At 50.1% G+C, this 19,153-nt stretch overlaps 5 protein-coding genes across 5 annotated transcripts; 3 read left to right on the top strand and 2 right to left on the bottom strand.

The window, feature by feature from the left end:
- Positions 1–5,532: 5,532 nt before the first annotated feature.
- Positions 5,533–7,440, top strand: N7533_005927 (zinc-coordinating transcription factor SFP1; the record flags this gene model as incomplete). The annotated part of the gene is made up of 3 exons (XM_057102577.1): positions 5,533–5,876; positions 5,988–7,041; positions 7,126–7,440. 3 exons carry the CDS (start codon positions 5,533–5,535, stop codon positions 7,438–7,440), a joined length of 1,713 nt encoding a protein of 570 aa, XP_056962207.1.
- A 2,371-nt stretch (positions 7,441–9,811) lies between these two features.
- On the bottom strand, positions 9,812–11,421 carry N7533_005926 (transcription initiation factor IIA large subunit; the record flags this gene model as incomplete). The annotated part of the gene is made up of 4 exons (XM_057102576.1): positions 9,812–9,851; positions 9,907–10,895; positions 11,156–11,272; positions 11,404–11,421. 4 exons carry the CDS (start codon positions 11,419–11,421, stop codon positions 9,812–9,814), a joined length of 1,164 nt encoding a protein of 387 aa, XP_056962206.1.
- Positions 11,422–12,141: 720 nt separating this feature from the next.
- On the bottom strand, positions 12,142–14,028 carry N7533_005925 (WD40 repeat domain-containing protein; the record flags this gene model as incomplete). Its single annotated transcript, XM_057102575.1, has 1 exon — positions 12,142–14,028. One exon carries the CDS (start codon positions 14,026–14,028, stop codon positions 12,142–12,144), a length of 1,887 nt encoding a protein of 628 aa, XP_056962205.1.
- A 544-nt stretch (positions 14,029–14,572) lies between these two features.
- Positions 14,573–16,971, top strand: N7533_005924 (Kelch motif domain protein; the record flags this gene model as incomplete). The annotated part of the gene is made up of 3 exons (XM_057102574.1): positions 14,573–14,897; positions 14,986–15,072; positions 15,137–16,971. The coding sequence occupies 3 exons, from the start codon at positions 14,573–14,575 to the stop codon at positions 16,969–16,971; spliced, it is 2,247 nt and encodes a 748-aa protein (XP_056962204.1).
- Positions 16,972–17,362: 391 nt separating this feature from the next.
- Positions 17,363–18,981, top strand: N7533_005923 (uncharacterized protein; the record flags this gene model as incomplete). The annotated part of the gene is made up of 4 exons (XM_057102573.1): positions 17,363–17,616; positions 17,670–18,142; positions 18,201–18,786; positions 18,843–18,981. 4 exons carry the CDS (start codon positions 17,363–17,365, stop codon positions 18,979–18,981), a joined length of 1,452 nt encoding a protein of 483 aa, XP_056962203.1.
- Between the last annotated feature and the right edge of the window lie 172 nt (positions 18,982–19,153).

Genomic DNA, 19,153 nt, shown 5'->3' with positions numbered 1-19,153 from the left:
TTGATTTCAATCATCATTGACACCATTTTATTATTTCTTTAAAGTTCATGCGATATTTTATCATGACATCAGCGACCGATGCATTTTGTATTTTGTGTATCCAGCGGTCCCTTCGCTACGATGACCAAACGTCAGGTTCAGCCCAGAGGACAAGTACAAGAAACACCTCGACAATGAGGCCACTAACGAGAAAAGGTGGAAAAGCAGAAAGGGTGTTGGCGGCGCTATCTGATTAGGTCTATATCAGAACCATATTTGTCTTCTATTTATTTGGCTTTTTTTCGGACTACATACCAGCCCAGTGGGCAAGTTTGCAATCAAGATTGAATCTCTTTTGAACATTAACCAACCTTTATTCTATCTCCGTGAATTAGGGGACATACAGTAAAACTTGGGAGTTGCCTAGAACACCCCTCCCTATCCACAATGCCCAGACAATATTAAGCACACCTGCTGCGAGGGAGGTTCCATCCTGAATACTTGCCAAGTGCGCCAAGTGTCAATGATTATCCGCCAAGCCTTCACAGGTTTGATATTCCAGTCTTGGCTGTGCAGCATTATGAGGCTGGGGGGGTACCGCTTATCGCGGATCGCAGGTATGTTCCACAAGGTAGGTCATCCGGTGCGCCGTGAAGATCTCCAGAGTCCATTTTTGGGGCATTGCCACTGATGCCAAGGCTCCCTGTTGGCAACCCTCCCTTGTGCAATACTTCAATTCAGTCCACCCCTTTTCTACCAACCCTGTCCAACGATCTCACCGATAACACGTTGGGCACTTGCCTGATAGCATTGGCTTAGGAGGCCACATTACTTCCGTTTTGGGCTTTTTGGAAATGCTGTGTTGGTCTCCCCGGTGAGAATGTCGGTGGGGGCCCAGTTCCCCCGTAACCCCCTCCGTGAATCTCGCCCCATTCTCACCCCGCATCCTCGGTGAAGATCTGGCGACATGATATGCGCTGGTTACTTGATTGTTCATCTTCTCGGTGTATTCTTTGGTGGATAGCACGATATACACATCCAATAAGGTTGTGAACTTCTAGTCACATGGTCAAGTCTGTGGCTTTGCGATGCGTGCGACGCTGACATGTCTCATCTTTATTCGTGTAGGGCTCAGCGAGATAAAGTTTTAGTTAACGGCATGAGTAATAGTAATAATGATAGAAATATATCAGTGATAGTGTTCTCCACGGGTAGTTTCTACCCTTTCCAGTTGCATTATGGTAGGACTGGAGTTAGTGTATATTCCCTTCTTTGACAATGACACCAAAAATGCTAAGTCGCAGCACAAGGTCCTCACACGCGATAGTCTTACCCCTGGACAAAGAAGCTTCAGATACCCGTCTGATTCCAAGATTCCTAATGCATTGGACTAATTTGTCGACTGATAGTGTATCAATGCTATCAATGTCTTGAACATGAAGTTTTCTGGGCCTAAATTTCAAAATAGAGTTAACAGACTACCTATGGTTTAAGAAGTGATGATGTTTGTTGTAGGGCTTGGTCGCATTGAGAGGCAGTGCTCCGAGATATGAGGCGACATTCTTGGATAGTACCCCTGCGGGTTGTAGGTCATGAAGCCTTTACTAAAGCACATCCCGAGGTCCATTATCTGTACTGAATTCGTGCCGGTAGAGTTCCGTCTTAGTTCCCATTAATCCCTTTGCCAATCGAGAATTTTGTGCCCTGGAAATAAAGACCTAGAATCGTTTTGGAAGTGGCATTCTCATAGTACCAGTTGCGACGGCGCGGGGGGTAAATAAACGAGCGAGAATATCACTACCGAGCCCGAGAGCACATATTCAGATCGAATTTTGGATAATCCCAGTCCATGGACTAGCTATTTACCTATTAGTAGCAGGTATTATGTATATATATATATATATGAAAAAGAATTTGAAGTTGGGCGTGTTTCAACAGTGAGCTCTGATTTTCCAAAAAAAGCCCGAGCGTTCAAGTTCTTTGATATTCGATTTCACCAACGATTAACGATTCAGATGTTTACTAGTAATTTGAAGATCATATGCACTCCAAACTTGAAGTTGCACTGAAATAACCCGAAGTCACTTCAAGTTTTCTGGCAGAGCTGAGGTACACCAAGTAAACAGGAATAACAACCTCACTTCCCCGCATTTATAGTCATACCCAAGCTTGGATAAGCTACGAGGTTAAAATTGCTTGGCTACCCTGCCATGTGCTCATCGAAAATATCGCCCTCGATCCTTGCAAATTCGTCTCCGCACCACCCGCAACTTTCCGAGTCAGATCCGAGCTCGTGCGGGGAAACAAGGATCAGACGAATATCGGGTGAACACGGCGACAAAAGTATACTTATTTTTTGCATTAGTTATGTTCATTTTCCGAACCAGAAACATAACAAGATGGGAGATGAGTGCGGGGAAGGGGTTATTCCAATTTACGGATGGTTTTCTGCATATTTACCTAGGTACTACCCATCCTTCTGCTCGCAGCTACACCTATCAGGCCCGCTACCTAGGTATGACGCAGTAATACATTCTATCCCTTCAAATTTAGTCTGTAAATACGTAGGTGTTTATTGGAAATACTATCTAGCCGCTATGCTCACCGCTAGGTAGTTTATACGGGAAACTGAGTCGAGTATATCGACAGAGAGGCTAGTGGGAGTTGGCGGTCTGCACATCGTGTATCTCAGATTGGTGCCCCTCCGCACGGAGTACTCCGTACAGTATGTGGTATTCCGTACTCCGTACTAATCTACCTAAAGTGAAATACCAATTGAATGAGTATAAAAGGGGGATGGCTAGTTTCAAGTCGACTTTTGGGACTATTGAAACAGTGATCGCCCTAATCACATGGTGATGTTCCCCACCAAAGGAATGATTATGTGCGATGCATGCACCAGCACCGCCTCCTCAGAAGCGACCGTTACCATCTGTTCCCACTTCCCCATTCGTTAACGGCTCTTCATTTCGATAGTCCAACCGTTAGTTCGTACATTTCAGAGGCGTAGCGACTCTAGTAACCAATTGAAGCTACATATGTACTTCAAGTTCCAAAGCCAGCCCTGATTATTAGCTATGTTAGCGGGGGTGGTATGTGTATCGCCAGCAGGTCAATTGCGGAGTTGGCGGTAGATTGACCAAAACGTGTCCACTGGATTCAAGTTGAGAAGGTCACGCAATATTGAACCCCCCTAGTTTAGGCAATTTTAAGCCAGTAGAAGGTTGCTACCGAGCCCGATCTACATAGGGTGGCTGTCTGTCCCAGCCAGTGACAATGCGTCCCTTCAAGTCGGCCTAGGGAAAACATCCACAGTACGGAATACGGAGTACCTGAAGAATAAATCGCCGAGGAATTGCCCTGGGAACACCCCGTTGTAAGAGACATTTTTTTTGGGGGGAATGTACTAGGCTACAGGTCATTCTAGCCTTTCAGCCTCTCGGTAGGGGGAGCTAAGGGGTGGCGGACCAGTTGTTCGGCGAAGGTTTTGAGCCGATCGGGCCGCGGGGCTCCCTCACAGCCACTGCAGATTCGGGAAGAGAGATGAGGGGGGAGATCGGAAGCCAACAAAGATTATGTACAGTACATATGTAGTAGTACTGCGTATTCCTTACGGAGTAGATAACTAGGTAATAGCAATTGAGCCTCTCAGAGGGTCTCACTAGGGCGGTGAATTCGTCCCACCGGGTAAGGCTTGAAGAGTGCGGACGACGCTAATTGATCGAAGGCCGTCCGAATGCTTCTGCCGTGTTTCTAGCGCCAAAGCCAAGAGTCCCATTGCCTCACAACGTACCCTATGTATGAAACCTTGAAAGGCTGTTTGGGTTGGAGGCGTCGCCGATCGCTGGGTCCTCTGGGGCAGGGGGTGCCAGAAAAGAGTGGCTAGCATCAATAAGGAATGAACAACTGTCCTTTCAAGGAGGGAAATGCAACCGCACACTACCTAGTATAGAAGATATACTACTACCTAGTGTATGTCTATCGGGCACGAAGTATCAAGAGCGCGGAGAAAGGACGGGTAAAGGACGGCGTCGGAAGAGCTCCGGAAATCCATTGGGCATTGGCCTCGGTAAGATGAAAACCCGCCACCGCGATCATCTTGACCCTTGCATATAACCCCAGATCTACTCGAGCTTGAATCCCTGCAGGATAGTATCTAGATAAAGTGATCATCTCAACCTAACTCCTGGGATGTATATGTATGCATCGGCAGAAGGGAACAGTGGAGATACCCGGCCTCTGCACGGTGAACCATGGACGAGGCTAGAGAGAAAGACAGATGAGATGAGCTCCGTTGCCCCCACTAGTGATGGTCGGCAAAAAAACAATACTCCATACGGCCATGAATATCCTCCCCATCAGATGGGTCCGGTCCACCGAGGAGTTGTGGGAATTCAGTGAAAGTGGCAATTCGAGTACGGAATACACTAAGGAGTGTACTTACATGAGTACATTACAGTAGAGAAGAGAAGAGAAGAGCATTGTTGGAACGAAGAGCCAAGAGAACTTAGTCATGGATTGTACACTTGGCCGTACTTACTCTGTAACGAGTACACCAATACTTTACCGATCATGACGTCCTGCAAGCGGTGTGTCGTGTCATTCACTTTAGCTGATCGACAACCCGCCATCGACCATCGACCATCGACACATTCCGGGATCTCATCTGTTCCCATCGCATGAACCTTGTCTCTCTAGCTAGGAGCAAAGGCGGATAATCCGATGTATGAAGAACCGAGTGGAAGCGATCAAAAGCATCTAGAAATTACAGACCCGTTTGCGCCCCCCCCCCCCATTACGTGTGTAATAGAAATAGTAATAAATGGTAATATACTTGGTAATACCTAAGTGTGGTAATGACGCCATTCCTAAAGCGGAAGGGTTGCCTCCATCGTACCTTCCCTCGATCCGACTCGACTCAACTCAAACGTCCGACTTGACCAAACTGAACTCCGTAGATTTTCCCTTCTCCCCCCTCCCCTGAACACTTCATCTTCTGTTTATTCTACCTTCCCTTCACCCCAGCACCGCAATTCTTATTCTTAATCTTCTTAAACCACGGTATCTTGTTGAGTCATCGCCACTCGACCTCTGGCACCGCGTTCCGCCGGGCCCAAGCCAGAGCGGGACATCATCCGAGGGTGGACTCCTCGAACCCGCCTAGGACCGCCATCCACCCAGAAAGTCCACTTCCATCAAGAGGGGCACTCATATCGCACCGTCTCCAGTCGCATTCTCTTATTCTTCACTCTCTCTCCCCCGGGGACCAAGATCACGCCTCAACGCGGGACTCTGTTATCCTGTCACCATCTTAAAACACCCCCTCCCTGCCTTTCTCTCTCTTTCTAAGAAACCACCGAAGTTTAGCGTGCTCTTTGCGCAGACCACGGAAACTCGGATCTTTCATCTTTCCCAAGGGCAGGCTCCGCAAACCCGCATTATCATTTGTTTTTCTTCCTTCCCTTGATTCTTTTAGCTGCTTGTTTGCTTTTCCTACTACTATTCTCCCTCCCCACCAACCGGTTGATTCGACGGTCACGTCACCTTATCAAGATGGCGGGTGCAGCTCCTATCGACATCGCCACCCGGAATTCGACCTCGGTCTCACCACCTGGGCAGCAGGCGTCGAATCTCACGTCGGCATTGCAAAAGGCTGGCACGGGTGAGCGCACAGGTAGCATATCGCATCACCCCAGTGGAGGACTCGGGGTGTTCAAGGCGCCGCCGCCTCGCAAGGACTCGATTGGCGCTGCTACAGCGCAATGGGGAAATGGAACGAAGCCCATCTCAATGTCGGGGTCTAACCGCGACAAAGGTCGGCGAGAATCCCTCGCAGGTAGTTTAGTGGGCGGTATGAGCTGGGGTGGTGTGTCTGTCGGAAGTTGGATACGCGATGAGTGAGTTGCCGGAAAAAAAAAAAACTTCCCCCCATGAGGCCGCGCGGAAAACCTGTGCGCCTGTTGGTTGTTGCACTGCATCACAGACTGACCGGGAAATTTTCCACACAGCATTATTATGACCGGCACCTCCCCATTTACCTTCCAGTCGCCTTCTTTTCATTCATCCTCATATCTGCCGAAGCTGGAGGCCAACTTCATGCGAGACTTTTCGTGCTGCGGTGTGACGTTACCGACACTTCATGACCTATTACAACACTACGAAGAAGCCCATGCGACCAAGTCGCCCAACCAAGGGCATCGTCCGAGCCAGGGTGAAAATCGGGCTGCCTTGGCCGCGGCCGCGATCGCACAGCAACAGAACCAACAGCATGGCAACCAAGGACGCGGATTACAGCCCGACCGAACCCTGGACATGCAGCGTAAAATGGGCCAGAACTCGTCCATTATCCAGCATGCGGATTTAGACACGATCGACGACATGGAGTTGGACGAGCCTATGGGAGATGATGATGGCACAACCTCGCAGCTCTTCTCCCCTCAGTTACGCGAAGGTGGCCAGGGTTTCGGCAGCTCCAACCAGGGCCCGCAATTAAACCTGGGCATGCTTCCAAGTCATCAGGGCTTCAGCACGCCCTCTCAGCCTGGAACGCCGATCGGATCTGGACGCCCACTCTCCCTGCAAAATAATCCTACTGTGTCCTCCGTCAACACCCCCACTTTAATGGCAAATCCTCTCCAAACTTCACAATTTCGAAACACCCCCGATTCATCGGCACCTGGAACACCTGCGGAAATTGACGAAAGTATGATGGGCGGGTTTGGCGATCTTAATATGCAGCACAACATGGGGCAGAGTCAAGGCCAATTTGGACGATTCACCGGAAATAACGATATGGTTGATTTATGTATCGATGAGCCGGCCAAGCGACTTTTTAGCCCTAGCGGAGGCATGGGAACCCCGAACGCCCATTTCAAACTCAGCGGAGCTCAATATGGTCCTAACAGCGACATTGCACGCCGGATCCGTGAGCAGCAGCTCCTAGCGGGCGTCCCGGATACCACTTCAATCCTTCCGAACGAAGAGCCGAAGCCGTTCCGTTGCCCTGTCATTGGTTGTGAGAAGGCGTATAAGAATCAAAATGGGCTTAAATACCACAAGGCTGTGAGTCTCCCAATGCTGACCCTTTTTCGCTACACGCTCAAAGACAGTCTGATCTAATGTTGCTTTTTTTTTAATTTTTCATAGCATGGCCATAATAATCAACAACTTCACGACAACGCAGACGGCACATTCTCCATCGTCAACCCGGAGACATCAGCACCGTACCCCGGAACTCTAGGCATGGAGAAGGAAAAGCCTTACCGCTGTGAAGTATGCGGCAAGCGATATAAGAACTTGAACGGTCTTAAATACCACAAATCGCACTCTCCTCCTTGCAACCCTGATTTCCAGATTGCAGCAGGTCGCAATCTGAACCTCGGCGGTGGAGTCATGCAGGGACAAAACATCAACGTCGCTGGAGCTGGACTCCCCGGAATTGGCGAAGAAGGCCTCCTGTGAAGCTCCTTTGCTTGTCCATAACATGATACCCAGTTATTATGCGAATGAATTTCGACGGTCTTTTGGAGCTAACTGCGCTCCCGCATGATGTCATGACTGGCCCGGTGACTTTGGAGTTCTTACGGTTGTCTTTTTCACTGCTTTCCTACGGGTTGTCTTATCGTTTCACATACTCTGATATATCGATGCCTTTCGCTGTCCGTTGGCATTTGAGCTTTTTTTTGTGCTTTTGCTTGATATCCCTCGCCGTTTCCAATTCCTCCGACGCACCCTGTCGGGCCTGGCAATAGAGCCACCCGAGCGATCAAGATCTCAGAAAGACCTGCCTAGAAGTTCGTGGTTATGTTTCCCTCCACTTGATTGCTGGGATTTGAGGCAGCAATGGAACGAGGGAAATGTGTTTATATCGTTCTGTTCTTCTTTTTGCATGTTATCCTGCGTTCTGCACGGGTTGGCTTTCTGCTGTTTTTTGCCTTTTTTGGTTTTTCATTTTGTTGGGCTTCGGCTGGCCCACTCCATTTCCCCCTATGTCCTGCGATCTCCATGTCTAGCCAGAACAAGGCAGATAAATGGACCATCGCGGGATTCTCCTCACTGCACTCATGAAAACAGGAGAAAGCGCTAAGGGGGTTGATGGGATCTTATGCAAGGTTAAGGGACTACGACATGTTGCTGTTCAGTCCCCCCCTTTCATTTGCTTCCTTCCCTGCGACTCTGAGTTTGGATAGGGAGTGGAATTGAAGTTATAAAAGTGTGGTTCTTTGGCGTCGGATCCTGTACATACGGGTTTATACACTTTGGCTTTGTTTATTAACTGATTACTTGACTTTCTTTTACCCCAAGCTTATTTCTATGCTACAACTTGAAGCAAATAGCATTTCTACGCTCACTTATTTGAGAATAAATAGTAAATTACCATCACGTAACCTCCCCTTCACTTGACTCCAACGTAAAAGATGCGACCTCACCTCTCCCGCTTCTTTTCTTCGCTTACCTTGTGATAGTACGATCCATGGATTGAGTTTGATTGTGGGATTGTCACATCTCAATAAAAGACAGAGGGGTAAACAACCTACATCATCACATACTCCAACGGATACTAGGACGGATACGGGTCGAAAATATCAGGAATTAGCTACCAATCACTGGCAGGCTTGAACCCGCAAGGAAGCATGGAATTGCAGAGATCTCAAAATTCCGGGTACTATCTGGGCAGAAAGCTTCTAACCAATCAGTATGGCTTCAAATTTGAAATCGCTACTTCCATCCTTGTGTAGTCCGGTTCAACAATTATGTTCTTCGGTAGAAGGTCGCCATGCGTGGCAGCTCCATGGCATAGGTTGCTCAGACCTGAAGTAACAGGATAAAGAATTTGTGAGTGATGTCTCTGTTACAATAAACGATGGGACTACTAGTATAATAAGTATTCCAAGTTTGTGCTCCGGGCATTAGCTTACGCTATAGACATGGGCATACTAGTACCTAGGTCCACGGTAGTGCCACGGGAAAAGATTAGTTAGTTAGCTAGGTACCCAGGTCGATCCATAGATGAAAAAGGTTAAGGCTTCAAATATGTTCTAGAGGAAACCCAATACCAGGGAGTTGAAGGCCGACTGTCTTTGCGTTTAAATTAAGGAGAGAATGGGAGGACCAGTAAGAGAGCAAAGGCAATTAATCTGAGAGGCACTCGGCCAGACTGGCAAAGAACATTTTCGTCATCCTTTCGTTCGCAAGTGGAGACGAGGGGAACGATCATCAAAACTCAAACGGCAGCACCAGGAAGGTAATGATGATTAAAGGTACTAGATCGGCGTGGAATGGTAGACAAGACAAGGTATTAGGCGGTCAAGCGGTGACTCCCTATGCAAAAGGAAAGTTACAGGTGGAAAGGAGAGCCATTCATTACTGGCGCCAAAATGGGTCATTTTTGGCGTCGTTTTCATAGGTCCTCAGATTCTAGTTGTCATTTGGGTAAACTAGCTAGATCAACCATTCTAGTACGTGAACAGAGACATCATAAATTTCAAAGCTTTGGTTAGTGAAAAGAGATATTCCTTCACTTGTAGATATCATGAGCTTATCGAGGCTCGTATTGAAGAAAGGAAAGAAACAGAGTAGAAAAAGAGACAAAAGGTGCGAAGCTAACCCCTGGGATATGATCTTGTTTCGAGGCAATAGGAGAAGAATCGTGAACGGTCGAAGAAAGTAGCGCTTGTCGAAGCCGCGTGAAAGGCATAAGAGATGGATAGGTTGGAGTTTTCGTTTTGACCATAGGGGACGTTGATGGAGGAAGAAGTATTACAGATCGGAGGAGATTCGTAAATGTGAGCGGCGCATATGAAAAGGAGGGCGAGAAGTTGGGCAATTCTTATTACCACTCGAACTCTCCCTGGCCCTTGTGGAAGACATATCTAAAAGTTGCAAGATTAGTGGAGGCTAAATCTGGCTTAGAAAACTAAAACTTACTCCTTGCCACCAGTGGTTAGGATTCCATCCTTCAAGGTGCACTTCCACTTGTTCTTGACTCTTTGAACCTTGTCGTAGGTGCAAAGCATGACCTGACCATCCATTTCATCGGCGTCGTGATCATCAGCGACCAGGTCATCAGGATCATCGAGGTCGGAGTTGATAGCATCTTCATCAGCTTCCTCCTTAGGTTCGTCCTCAGCGCCATCGAATTGGGCAGGGATTCGGTAAGTTGATGCAGTCGGCTCGGTGCTACCTTGGTTCAAAGGCGCGACGCGGGCGGCGCGTCTAGCAGCCGAACTCGATGACCCAGGTCCAGAGGAAGACTGGAGAAGACCACCGGCCTCAAGGCCGAGCATCTGCTGCTTGAAGTGGTCACGAAGAAGCCGGTCACCTTCTCCATTTTGCGCCGCTTCTCTGCGACGAGCAACCTCTGCTTTCCAGTCGGACAACGAATCACCAGCACCATCGGTCTGACCCGGGCCCATCTGGGAATAGCCGGGCTCCTGTTTGATCTGAGGCATCTGACCGTTTGGGGCATGCATCTGCGGCTGTTGCTGCTGTTGCGGCTGCGACTGCGGCTGCGGCTGATAGGCTTGGCCAGGTTGTTGGAATTGGCTGACAGTCTGAGCCGCAGCTGGGCCGTACTTGTGAAGCACGTTGTTCATGGCCCGCTCTCGTGCGGAATGAAGAGGCGCATTGGAAGCCATCGGGTTAGCCATGCTCGGCGGCATAGCTTGTCCATTGGTGCCAGGCTCAGTCTTGATACGAGGGCCAGCCATCGTCGCGGGTTGTGGGATGGCAGCCTGCACTGGGGGCGCCTGGGGTAGAGAAACAGGGGGAGGGACATGTTGTTGCGGGGTAGGTCGTGGGGCATTGGAGGGGACAGTAGTTTGGGGAGGGAGAACATGAGTTTGGGGAGTAGGTTGAGGGGCAGGATCCCAGGGGAAATGAGCGACGTTGACAGAAGAAAGCTTTTGCTGCCAATGCTGTGGAAGAAGATATTTGGTTAGTATGAGATGCGGGGGAAATAGGCAATGACGGTGGGCGAATGATAGCTTGGCGGCCTAAGCCCCAAAAAGCGGGTAGCGGCGGCCACGTATAAAGGGTGCCTCAAATGCCGGTGTTCCCCCATAAGCACCGCCTCTTTCGCACTTCGGGCTCCCCCGCTTTTCGCCGACCAGCCCGAACCCAGCACGCCGACAGCCATCAAAGCCCACGAAATGAGAACAAGAGAGAGAAAACTTACATCGCGCAGATCATGCAGTGTCTTTTGATCAACACCGCTCTCCTCAAAGTCAACCTGGGAGGAATCACAGACCTCCTGGATCACTTTCTCGAACACCGTACCCTTTGCAAGGGAGGACTGTCAGTAATGGATCCTTCATATTGATCTCGGCCAGTTTCCCATCAAGTGAGAAGTGTATAAAAGGGAAAGAGCCATTGTCTGATGATTGATCGACTGTACAGGGTGTGCTGCCGCGAAACCGAACTTACCACTTGCTGGTTGGACATGTTGGCGGGGAGGTGGGTTGAAGTGTTGAATGGGCTGAAAGATTGATTGACAGAGTGTCAGAGGCACCGAAAGCACGAGAGAGACCCGAGATGGAACTGGGATTGAAAGCTCAGTAGCTTGAAAGAGGGATATAGCCTTCCGTCGCAACGGATGAGGCCGTCGGAGGACTGATCGATCACGCCTCCACGAAGTCACGCGAGGTTGAAATGTTCGGCCTGATCGTAACGCTCGAACCGAAGACAATGATTGACGTTTCGGCTAGATAAATTCGACGTTGGCGAAGGATCGAGTGGTAAGGGGCGAAGGGCGGGGAGTTGCCGATGAGTTAAAGAAAGGTGAAAGTCGAACCTCCGCGGTCGATCCTGACTCCAGTTCCGGGAGCTTAGTCATAAAAGAGCCGCCCACCCAACACAATGCCAGTGCGTCTAGGCTTGGTGACTTCTTAAGTTTCTTTCAAGGGATCTGTTTGGGCTACAATTTTGATACAAAATCAACTTCTCACTTGCGTAGAATCTTTTGAGAGATGATGGTAAGAATTGGCACTTTGTACAATTAGCCGAGAGAAATAGATTACAACTCCATAAAACACCAAGAACACCAATTACTCCATTGAAAACACATCCCAGCCCATCAATGCTAGAGATCACCATGAACCGGGTATAGAGCTCGGAAAACAGGAAACACAAACGGGGTTAGTATTAGTTTGCCGGTTTGCCTGTTTACCGGATAGTCATGGACTTGCTCAGCTGCGCCTTGCTTCCGACGCCACCCTCGCGAGAGGCTGAAGCACTGCTGCCAGGCTTGCGCTCAAAGACCTTCCAGAATTTCAAGCTCTCATCTGCCGCGGCGGTCGCAAGCATCTGTCCATCAGGACTCAGACTGCTGTGAAGGACGCGGGTCTCATGAGCGGGGATCTCAACGTTGCGCACCAGGGTTGGGTAGCTCCAGATGCTGAGAGAGTTGTCCGGGAAACCACTTGAGCTGACAATCTCGCGGTAGTGGTTGCTCCAACGAAGACTGGTGACTTGGGATCCGGTGTCGATGCTGTTGGTACGAGCACCGGTGGTGGTGTTCCAGAAATGGATATGACGATCGTAAGAGCCACCTCCAGTAGCCAAAAGATTCAGCTGCCAGGGGCACCAGCTAAGGGCCTTGACAGCCGCACGGTGGTTGGTCTTGGTGAATTTAGGTGCGCTGAGAGAGCGAGCGTCCCAAATGTTGACAAGATTGTCGTTTCCACCAGTAGCAAGCTGTGCACCGTCGGAGCGCCACTCAAGACCGCAAACCTCAGATGTGTGGGAGACCAACTCGGCAACCTTGTGCTGAGCAATTCGGACGTCATGGTTGTAAACAAGACCACTACGGGCTCCGGTGGACAGAGTGTGCTTAGACCAGCCCATCACACCGACACGGGAGTCATGGCCGTACATACTGCGGAGCTTGGAGCCTTCCTCAACGTCCCAAATCTGAATCTCGCCAGTTCCAAGACCAACGCCGACATAGGCACCATCGCCACTCCATTTGACACTACTGACATATGTATCAGGGGAAGTCTCGAGAAGGCAGTTCACAGTGCCTGACTCGGCTGACCAGACGTAAACGTTGCGCTCCAGGCCGATGGCGACTTGGTTGCCAGAGCTCCAGTCCAACAAGTTGAGATAGTAGTCATCAAGCAAGCCAGGTGCATCGAGGACACGCTCGGGGGCTGTTTGGACACGACGGCGAAACTGGGCCGACTGAGATTTCGCAGGACGAAGAGGACGGTTGTATTGCGCACGGAGGTCGATTGGCTTGGACGATTCAGGAGGCGGAGGCTTGAAAGCCAAAATGCGAGTATTCAGATTCACTCCACAGGCATTTGCCAGAGATGACTCGTAAGCAACAGCGTCTGGTGCGGGGCGGGTGTAGGTGGAAGGTTCATTATCTTCGAGACCCATGTTCTCGAGAGCAGCTGTGAGATCTTCTTCGGATCCACGTCCGTTGATATCAAAAGCACTAGCAGCCGAAGCTAGGACGGAAGATCCTTCGTTTCCACTGGTCTTGGGGCGTTGGCTGTCCTCGGGCTTGGCAGTTCCAGTAGTTACTAGTCCCTCGCTGGCTGTCCTGTTGGGAATAAAGCGGTCGCCGGCATTGTGAGAGATCCGAACAGTTGTCTTGCCGGCTCGGGAGCGAGTGGGAATCTCTCGGCGAGGACGCTCTTTTGAGGGAGTCTGGCCAGATGAGGAAGGTCCGGTACCGGTCAAAGACCAGTCAGATAGACCCAGTTCCAGATGCTTGGGGGACTTCCGTGAACGACGAGCAATGTTGGACTTGGGAGAATCACGATGAGTTCGTGGCTGCTTAGGCGCTGCCGAAGAACTCTTCGATACCGAGGGCTTGGAGAAATAAGACGAAAGATTTCCACCGTAGACAGACTTCGACTTGTCGTTTCCAGCATCGGCGGGTCGGGCCGGAGTGAAGGGCGAGGATTGATCGGAGGCTTGAGGAGTTGCGACAGTCGCTCGGGTATGAGGGGAGGGGGTCAAAGGCATGCGGCTGCCAGCAGTTTTGGAAGAGAAGAGCCCATGGTGGCTCTTCTTGGGAGTCGACAGTTGAGCAGTCGCCATGACGAAGATGAGCTTTCTTTTTTTTCTTTTGGAGAGGAGGTTTCCACAGAGGAATTAAACAAATACAGTGGAGCCAGCCACTAGATAAGCAATCATAGAAAGATCAATTAGGGAGTTTGGGAGATGTTTAGGTCGTAAGAAGATGGAGGAGTGGGTGAGGAAAAGAAGAGGGCAAGAAGTATGAGCGACTAAATAGACTGCCCATCTGAGTATGGAGCACTTCTTCCCCCCGGCAACCGTTACCTCAGGTACGGGAACGCTATTCCACATTGGGACTTAGCGCAGTATCCCTTGGATTTTAGGCACCCCCGGAAAAAGGTTCCCCCGTCCCTTTTGAATGGTGGCGTGCCTTACTCTGTAACCTGTGTACATAGTAGTACTAGTGTACAATGAATGGTTCAGTGATTCTGGTCTTCCAAAGAAAAGTCCATACGCTGGCCCACTCGGGCATCATGCAACTTGTGAACAAAGAGTGAGTAAGCAAGCCTTATTATCAACTCGTCTTTCAAATCGCCCCCCTTCACCTCCCTTTTCCTCCTGTCTCATGGCGGATCCGGCGACTCCCCACCTCAACCCGTTCCACCAGGACCCACCCGCACGACTTCCGTCATCCTGGGCTGGATCTTCGAGAGCCTCCAATCCCATCACACCTGGCAGTCTTCGCTCTCCTGCACTTCCGATGCAGCAGCAGGACGCATACCTACTGCCCGCCAGTCCGGCGGCTGGCCGTCAACCAGCAGCAGATTACAGGCCTGGTGTCAAGAAGGCACTTGGCCATGTCCCCGCATGTCTGGTCAATGCCTCGGTGACCTTCTGCAATAACGATCACATCTACGCCTTCGGTGGCTTCGATCAATTCACCGATGAAGGTTTGATTTTCCCCTACCATGAACCATCCCTTTCCCGGTCCCATCCACACCGTACACCACAATTTCGTTAACAAACAATCATACGCAGTTTACAACCATGTACTCCGTCTAAATCTCAATACTTTGCGGTGGGAGTTGGTAGATAACTATGGGGATATCCCTGGGGTACGCATGGGTAAGTCAAATTTGTCCTTGAAACCATTCCGGCCCTTCTAATCCATGAATCTTTCCTCGGCTAGGACACACCGCGACCTTGTACCAAGGCGACAAATTGATCGTATTTGGTGGCGAGAATGAACATCGCGATTATCTTGCGGACGTCGTTATCCTCGATCTTCAATCCTTCACATGGACAGGGCCAGAAATACACGGAATTCCCCCTCGGGGAAGAGCACGCCATGCCGCGGTCATTCACGACGATAAACTTTTCATTGTCGGCGGGGTAACGGGGGAGAACAATGTCATCTTGGATGATCTCACCTACCTGGACCTACAAACCTGGACTTGGTCACGTACATGGAGTTTCACCGCCCGTTTCGATCATACGGCGTGGGTTTGGGGAAATCGCCTGTGGATATTTGGTGGTTTGGGACCCAACATGGAACGAACGACCGATATCTGGTGGCTTGACCTCAAAGGTTCACCATCGCTGACCGGAATCATCTCCGCCCAAGGTACCGTGGACACTCCGGATGCACCAATCACCTTTGCTCATCTCCCAGAATCTATGTCTAGTACGCCGCAACAGATGTCCCCGCGGTCCGGGATCTACGCCGCCAATTCCGCCAGCGTACAAGTGCGCAGTTTTGGCCGTCGTAAACCACTCGCCCCTGGCGCCATATCCTGCCTTCGATTCCATTCTGGTCCACACGTGCCCGCACTTTTCTCAGGTACTCATTTCCAGTCATTCGCGTCCGGGGTCTTATTGGACTTGATCACTCCTTCGGAAACAGTGCGGTCTCATGACTGCAACTTGTCCGCCCTAGAGCTCAATTCACTGCGCTGGCAGCGGCTAGCAGACGGCCAAGAGATCTTCCGGCCTGGATACCGATGGCACTATTGTACGGTCAATGAAGCGGGCACTAAGGCATGGCTGTTGGGTTGCAGCCTTGACGTTACGAATGCACCGGGAGCAAGTGATGAAAATCACATGAGTGAGGTACTCTCGATCGACTTGGAAAGATACGGACTCCTCGGCAACGAGTTGTCAGCGGAGGTTCCCCGGCAAGATGTCCCCTGGCCAGCTGACACGGCAGGGCACACGCCTGTTTCTGGGCTCGGGGCTGACCTCTCTGCCGTGTTTGATCAGACCCCAGAGTCGGGAAGTGGAGCTGATTTTGTTATAACGGCGACGCGCGATGATCATGACTTCATGATTGCAGATGACCCTGAAGACACCCCCTCCGCTTCGCCCACCCAATCGAAACCGACTTTCGTGGAGCCCAACTCATCAACATCGGTCCCTATTCATGTTCACAGGATAATCCTGCAACTGCGCTGGCCACACTTTAAGCGCCTGTACTCAGCGCAGATGGCGGAATATCACACCAAGCGCATGCACATCCCGGAACCATATTCAGTAGTCCGTGCATTTCTCTACTATCTGTATACAGATAGTATCGCAGGTCATCCTGAATATTGCTCGACTGTCGTCGATGTGGCAGGCATGTTAGTCATGGCCAACCTTTACGACATGCCGAAGCTGCGTTTACTATGCGTGAATCGACTAAGCCGTGAACTGGATGTGGAGAACGCGGCAATTGTCTGGGAGCGTGCTGGTAGAACCAACGAACACTGGTTGATGCGTCGAGCCGCACAGTTCTGCCTGACACACTGGGGTCGCGTGGTACGAACTGACGGATTCAAGTCGCTCAGTCACACAAGTTTGATCGAATTATGCGAGGTGGTAGATACAGAAGGTCGCATTGTGGCAGGGCCAGAACTTGAGATGGTCAGCTCATTCGGAGGAGAATCCCAATGTGAACGCGACAAGAGCTCGCAACTTCGGTTAGGTTCCGCGGCGGACGAGCTATCTGAGATGGATGGTGATGACGAAGGAATGGAAATTTCATGAAACGAATCGGACACGCATAGTCTTCCGGAGTTTAGACTTGGCAAGGGCAAAACATGTACTAGCATTTTTCTTTACTGAATCCATCTGCATCGAGAACTTGTAGAACTGCGGTGAACGGGCCGGTCAGCCTGGAAACCCCAGAAGCCACTCAGGCGCGGCTGCGCGGCTCCACACGCTGACGCTCTGGGAACGGCTTCTGCTCCGCGCGGAGTTCATTCCTAGCACGATAAGGAAGCTTTAGCGTGTGTCTCGCCTTGACTGCCCCTATGGTTTCAGATTCAGGACCCTGCTTTGCATATATAAGTCACGATGTGTAGCAATAAACCTGAGCCGATCAGTTAAAAGCACCCCCCCACCCTTACACGTTAGTACTAGGAATCCTAGGATCACGATGGGTTCCATCACCCAATCCACTCTACCATCCGATTTCGTTTGGGGCTTTGCGACGGCCGCCTACCAGATTGAAGGTGGTGCAAATGAAGATGGTCGTGGTCCATCCATCTGGGATACCTTTTGCAAGATTCCCGGTAAGATTGCTGGAGGCGGGTCAGGTGAGATCGCATGCGATTCGTACCATCGAACTCATGAGGACATCGCTTTATTGAAAACCTGTGGTGCCCAGGCTTATCGTTTCTCAATTTCATGGTTTGGACACTTTCACTATCCGCACTCCGCAAATATCTAATTACTAGAACTAGGTCCCGTATCATTCCTCTGGGTGGCCGCAATGACCCCATCAACGAGAAAGGCATTCAGTTCTACCTCAAATTCATTGACGACCTTCATGCCGCAGGCATCACACCAATGGTGACACTTTTCCACTGGGATCTTCCAGATGAGTTAAACAAACGATATGGTGGATTCCTCAACAAGGAAGAATTTGTTGCCGACTTCGCTCATTATTCCCGAGTTGTATTCGACGCCTTTGGGTCCAAGGTCAAGCACTGGATCACCTTCAATGAGCCTTGGTGCAGTAGTGTCTTGGGCTACAACACTGGGGCCTTTGCACCTGGTCATACAAGTGATCGTACTAAGAGCTCTGTCGGCGATGGCTCAACAGAGCCGTGGATTGTGGGACACAGTCTCCTCGTGGCCCATGGAGCAGCTGTGAAGATCTACCGAGATGAATTCAAAGATCTAAATGGAGGCGAAATCGGAATTACTCTGAATGGTATGCGCTCTATACTCGTATATTATACAGCCGCTCATTTTACTGAAATCGAAAACAGGCGATTGGGCCGATCCCTGGGACCCAGAAAATCCCGCTGATGTCGAAGCTTGCGATCGCAAAATCGAATTCGCCATTTCGTGGTTCGCTGATCCCATATATCTTGGAAAATATCCCGACAGTATGATAAAACAGCTAGGCGACAGGTTGCCAACTTGGACCGCCGAAGACATCGCTCTCGTGAAAGGCAGTAATGACTTTTACGGAATGAACCACTATTGTGCAAACTATATTCGCGCGAAGACTGGCGAACCAGAGCTCGACGACATCGCAGGAAATCTGGAGCTGCTGCTCGAGGACAAGAATGGCAAGAGTGTCGGCCCCATCACACAGTCACCATGGCTGCGACCTTGCGCAATTGGATTCCGGAAACTGCTCAAGTGGTTAAGTGATCGTTATGGCTACCCTAAGATCTATGTGACAGAAAACGGTACTAGCGTACTTGGTGAAAATGACATGCCTCTAGATGAACTACTAGAGGATGAATTCCGTGTGCAATATTTCCGTGATTACATCGGTGCCATGGCTGATGCATATACGCTGGACGGGGTGAACGTGCGGGCTTACATGGCATGGAGTCTTATGGAGTATGATGCCCAATTATCTCTCTTTTTTCGAATCATACTAACTTTTGAATTTGCAGCAACTTCGAGTGGGCAGAGGGTTATGAAACACGTTTTGGAGTCACCTATGTGGACTATGATCATGACCAGAAGCGCATTCCAAAGAAAAGTGCCAAGAGCATTGCCCAGATATTTGATCATTACATCGAGAAGGCTTAATTCAAGTTGAGGGCGTTTTTCACCCACCTGTGTCAGCTTATCTCACCGTATAATGATTCAATAATGTAACGTTCCAGGCAATATCGGGAAGTGCGCGCGTTCAGATACCCTTGCCGTCGACTTCACTTTTCCTTTTCTATTTTCGGCGCTACCTATGTAGCTTTGCTATTTG

The sequence above is a fragment of the Penicillium manginii genome (genome assembly GCF_028828005.1).
Source record: "Penicillium manginii strain IBT 31320 chromosome Unknown utg000004l:1.0-7231830.0:1.0-7236170.0, whole genome shotgun sequence".
Classification (NCBI taxonomy): Eukaryota; Fungi; Ascomycota; class Eurotiomycetes; order Eurotiales; family Aspergillaceae; genus Penicillium; species Penicillium manginii.
Note: the sequence above shows the minus strand (reverse complement) of the source record. Positions and strands in the feature narration are given on the sequence as shown.